Source organism: Lygodium microphyllum, chromosome 16 (assembly GCF_053477565.2).
Source record: "Lygodium microphyllum isolate KBCC chromosome 16, Lygodium_microphyllum_v1.1.10, whole genome shotgun sequence".
Taxonomy (NCBI): domain Eukaryota; kingdom Viridiplantae; phylum Streptophyta; class Polypodiopsida; order Schizaeales; family Lygodiaceae; genus Lygodium; species Lygodium microphyllum.
Genome location: NC_141150.1, coordinates 19,571,701 through 19,577,107, shown reverse-complemented (window position 1 = coordinate 19,577,107; position 5,407 = coordinate 19,571,701). Strand labels below are relative to the sequence as shown.

At 43.2% G+C, this 5,407-nt stretch overlaps 1 protein-coding gene across 1 annotated transcript; it reads left to right on the top strand.

Moving 5' to 3' along the window:
* Positions 1–916: 916 nt before the first annotated feature.
* On the top strand, positions 917–4,165 carry LOC148022591 (uncharacterized). The gene is made up of 2 exons (XM_087695547.1): positions 917–1,992; positions 2,391–4,165. Exons 1-2 carry the CDS (start codon positions 1,567–1,569, stop codon positions 3,540–3,542), a joined length of 1,578 nt encoding a protein of 525 aa, XP_087551673.1. The 5' UTR covers positions 917–1,566; the 3' UTR covers positions 3,543–4,165.
* The last annotated feature ends 1,242 nt before the right edge of the window (positions 4,166–5,407 follow it).

The following is a 5,407-nucleotide window of genomic DNA, read 5'->3' as shown; positions in this document are numbered from 1 at the left end:
TCCTCTCTTTGTATGCAATAGAGCCATATCCATCTTGTCGATGTGCTTTGCAATGTTCTATCATGTTGCTAAGCATGTCATTTGATGTAGTATAATCACAATAACATTGAAGAGACTTTTCTATTTTGCATATGATACGGATCCTTTCCATTCATGATTGCTATAAGCTTTAAAATTTTTAACTATTGCTTGCTTTTAAATTGAACCCTTAAGTAATTTCATAGGTTTTCAAGTAGCAGATTACATTTTTGTAGGTGATATTTTTGTTTTTCTAACAAATCCATTTTTCCCTGCATCCAAGAACGGGACCACTTGTTCATGGGAACATGCATGCTACGAAGGCGTGATCCGTGGTCGACGATTGGCATTGAGGGGGATATTTTGTTCCAAGGAACTTGGGCCACCAATGGTGTGTTTGTGTAGGGGGGTTATTTTGTATGATGCATGTTAGGTCAAATTTTATTTATGTCTAGACTATGGGCCCTGCCCCCTAGACTCAAAGGGTATGTATGGATTGATATCTTTTATAAATGCCCAATAGAGAGAGAGAGAGTATCATAGCTAGAGCTAAATTCTAATGAAGCAAAAGACCTTTCTTCTACCCAAGTATTTTCTTTTTATTCTTTTTCTCCTCCTGCTGTTGTTGTTCTTCTTCTAATTTACAGTGTATATGTCTTTTTCCAGCATACAGCATTTGCATAATGCATTTGCAGGACAAGCCTTCTCTCTCTCTCTCTCTCTCCGTGAAAGGGACTGCCCACTTATCAAATAAATAAATGCTACACGCTCCCTGCTCTCTTCTTTCCTGCTGCTTGTTTGTGCAAGAAACAAGTGATTAAGTGGTGGGCATGTGTGGGTTTGTGCGTGATTGCTAATATATTATATCGGCAGTATCTGTCACCTATTCTTATTCTAAAAGGAGAGGAAGGAGGCTCCATAGAAAATTGGGTCTATCACCGTCATCTCTTAGCAAGCCTTCCCTCTTCTCTCTTTTCTTATGCAATTATGTTTTGGGGCTCTCTCTCTCTCTCTCTCTCTCCTTATATCACGTCTAGCCGATCAGCCTTCCCATCAATCAACTGTTTGAAGAAACAACAACTAACAGCTCTCACAGCAACTCTTTGCTTGCTGGTGGTTCAGCCAACTCTTTTACCATTGAGAGAAAGAATGTATGGCCCCTTAATTCTGGCCTTGCACTAATTGAAGGGGCCCTTCCTGGGAGAATTGCTTGAGAGAGAGAGAGAGAGAGAGAGAGAGAGAGAGAGAGAGAGAGAGAGAGAGCACTTAGACGCCCCCCCACCACCTTGCCCCTGTATCATGAGTTGCCATGTCTTCCCTACCCTGCTTTTGAAGCCATCTCCTGCAGCTTTCCTCCCAATTCAGCAATTTTGATCCCATTCCACTGTCAAATCTTGCCCCCTCTATCAAATCCGCCAATCCCAAACTTTTGTAGTTGCAATCCCTCCTCTCCTGTTCTTTAAATACTTGCATTGTCGATTCCACCACCCTGTTTCACTATCTCCCCTTTCTCACAAGGCTCACAGCCTACCTGCATTACTTATTGCTATGTATCAAGTTGCACTCCATGCCTCTGCACCTTGGTGGAATGAGGTTAGTAGCTCGACATCGATTGCCGCCCCGAGCTCGACTAATTACCTCGGCCTGGATGATCATCCAGGACAAGGAGGAGCTATGCTCAACTTGACGGACCTCGACAACATCGGTGAAGATGACTTCCTTATCTCAGACCTTTCAGAATTCTCCAATGAAGACATTGCAGCTCCCATTCACAGCAATGCAAGCCAAGCGAATTCCGACAGCCCCTCTTTCTCCACAGGGCTACCTAAGGTGAAGTCCTGCGAAACCATGGCCACAAGCAGCAACATGAATTCTTCTATTCATGACAATGGCCCTGAGACACTCTGCAGCAGCATTGTGGATAACGCACATCCCCAGCAACAAAAGAAGGATGGTGCCTTGATTAATGTCCTTGTAAGTTATACTAATACAAGGCTATTCTGTGCTGTATCAGGGGATTTGGTTTTCTTCTCTCTCCATGATACCACACTTATTGGTCAATAACTGTGTTTGGGTTGTGCATTTGGTCCATGCAAAGCACTGCCCACCTGCATTTTCCCCCACATATCTGTCTGACATTGCAGGGCACAGATGGGCTAGCTTGAATGAATGCCTATATTGCATGTCTTCTACCAGGCCAGACTGCATATTAATGCCAATAGATGGTTCAGTGCAAACATTGCCCTGACACTTGGCTACTTTACTAACAATTTTGGTTGCACTACTTGTTGCATTGGATGGGTCATTAATTTGTCTGTGAATCAGAATAAGTCTTAGCATCCACTCAAAAGTTTTGCTCTCAATCCTTGCAGAAGTATGAAGACGAGGGTGATTTTGATTGGCTCAATGCATTTAATGAGGATACCTTGATATATGGAGCATCAAGGTTTGGGGTAACAGAATCCCTTTTGCTGAGTGACTCCCTACCATTTGGGTGTGAGGTAACCAAGCACAGCCAGTTGCACAGTGCATTAGAGGATAGTTGCAAAGGGGACCAGAACTCTGGGCCATCAGTTAGCTCAAACAGTGGTGCTGCCAATGGCACAGCAGGAGCTGATGTCTCAGCAGTGCCTCCTCTGAGTGTGCCAACTGGAAAGGCAAGGAGCAAAAGGCCACGGTCTGGGGTGCGGACCGCAGGTGGCATCGTGAATTGGTCATCGGCTGCCTGTATTCTCCCATGGAAACAGAACTCACCCACAAACAGCATGGACTCGGCCATATCAGACCATCTTGATGATGACGATAAATTATCGCATAGAAAAGCAATGTCAAGTCCATCACATTTCACTAGCTTTTCTTCACATTCAACTCTTGTGGATTCAGATGAAGGCCTTGTTCAACAGCAGATGAGTTCCTCAACCTCCTTAAAGGAAGGATTGAACAGCGACCATGAATGTTATAAAGGCAATGCTTATTATGGCTATAGTGGTGAGTCAATGAAGGGGAAAAGCATGGGGAAAGGCATGTTACACAGCAATCAGAAGTGGAAGAAGAATGCAGACTTGGAGGAGGGAGACTATGAGGAGCAACCGGTAGCGCGGCGTTGCACACACTGCCTATCTTCGAAAACACCTCAATGGAGGGCTGGTCCTTTAGGACCCAAGACCCTCTGTAATGCATGTGGGGTGAGGTTCAAATCAGGGAGGCTGTTTGATGAGTACAGACCAGCCAAGAGCCCCACATTCTTGAGCTATAAGCACTCTAATTCCCACAAGAAAGTGCTTGAGATGCGGCGCCGAAAGGGCCTACAGAGTGCAGCCCCGACCCCTTCCTCGTCGAACTCCTCCTCCTTATCACACTCTTCATCATCCACCTCAGTAGCTAATGCTCCCAATCATGCTGTGAAGAAGCTCAAAATCAAGCTTCCCTGTACAACCGCCACCACCACTACCCAACCTCCTCACCTTCCTGACATAGCATTGATCAATGCCCCTACTTTGGAGAGCCCAAATTTCATCTACTAAGAGAGTTGGGTACTAGACTTGTCACTGTGATCATGCCTTTCACCCCAAATTCCATCATCAGTGGGCTGCCAAATTCAGCCACTGGATTAGCTCCAGCGTTTACTCCGGTTAGTCAAAAATGCCCCCCTCCCCGCCCCAAAAAACAAAAATTGCATTCTAGGCTCCTGTGATTGAGAAGCTCCAGATTCTACAAATTCTACTCTCAAATTGTCGACAAAATTCAGCTGTCACGGAACCCTTAGGGATTGGCTCCATGTCCAGCCCACAACTGGTGCAGCCTACTACATAGCCAGGTAGATTGATAGGTTGGGTAGAGTATTAATCATTAATTAGGGTTGAAGCCTTAATCAGAGCGTGTGTTAGGCCCGGGTTAATCATGATGAGGGAGAGGGTTAGGATGGAGGCATCAATCAGGGTAGTATCCTGTCTCCATATCTTAGGTTTCGTCATCACGTGCCAGCTATATGTATGCACAGACACAGAGAGAGAGAGAGAGAGAGAGAGAGAGAGAGAGAGAGAAGTCTATTTATGTAGAGCTGGCATGTATCTGTCCTAAAAGTCTCAGTCCCAGTCTCATATTGTTATAATTCTTATAATTATTTTGATTTACTGTTATATGTATATATATTGGGATTCTTTTAACCCCAGTTACATCTATCTAATTCCCACAATTTGCTAGCTGCCCCATCCCCCTTCTTCTTTTTATCTGAAAGCTGACACATGTTGCCTTTTCTGAATTTCTTTGCTATTTTCTAAGGTTCTTCTTCAGAGACTTTTGGGTCATTTATTTACGGTGTGAAAATCTCGTCCACCGACAACTTGTCCCACGCAGCGTACTGGTCCTCCACATCGACCAATGGATCTTGTATTTATTCTAGAATCTATTCTCTTGGTCGAGTGCCTTGTTATATAAATTAACTTAACCGGGGTTCCCACGGTCATGTCCCGCCTCTTCTGTCGGCGGTCGGAAGTTCGAATCCTCCAAGTCACACGGCTCGGCACCCGCCCCTGAAAATCCGGTAAAAAATGATCTAGTCCTTCGGCATGCATTATTTATTTATTTATTAAAAAAAAAAAACTTAACCGGACCGGCTCGAATCCTTTCAATTAGAAAATTCAAGAGGTAAAGTGCCCGTATTTGAAGGTTTTCACACTAAAATCTTGCAAATTTCAAAACTTTAAGGTTTGCTCACCTCTTAATTTTAGCCTTGGAGGCATGAATTTCAAATTTTAAAGGTCGAATTACACTAAACATGGTGTTTTTCAATCACTATTAGCTTTCAAATATTTTATCTTTGTTTCCTAACGAACACTTCATTATTCATATATCTTATTACATTGTAGAGGATTTAATGTATCATTATTATATCTTAATACACTGTAGAAGAGTGTTCCCAATCGGCAATACCCAATGAGTTGCAGCCTCTGTGAAAAATTATTATTGAGAAACGTACACAAACCTCGTTGAACTCTTCTTAGACCAACAAATTGAGAAACTTGGACATACATTTTTTGAAATTTGCACTCCGTAAATTTTTTTCCTTATAAGCTAAAAGCCTTCTATGTTTAAGTTTGACAGGAAAACCTCGATGCTAACTAGCTCTATGAATTGGTTGACCATTAAGGTGCTATGTATGTTGAGTGGGCTTGTGGGTTCAAGGCCCACCTAGCAGCTCCATAGAGGGGAACTTATGTGCAAGTGGATATGGTGGGTAAACCCCTAGAATGACAAATAACATATTTGCATTGAAAAATAGTGCTCCCAATGATACAAGAATACTCCTTCTTAGAGTCTAGAAGAGTGAGGTGTTGGAGAAGGAAGAAAGTGTTAGTGTTCAGTTTGGAAACTGTATCCAATGGTAAGT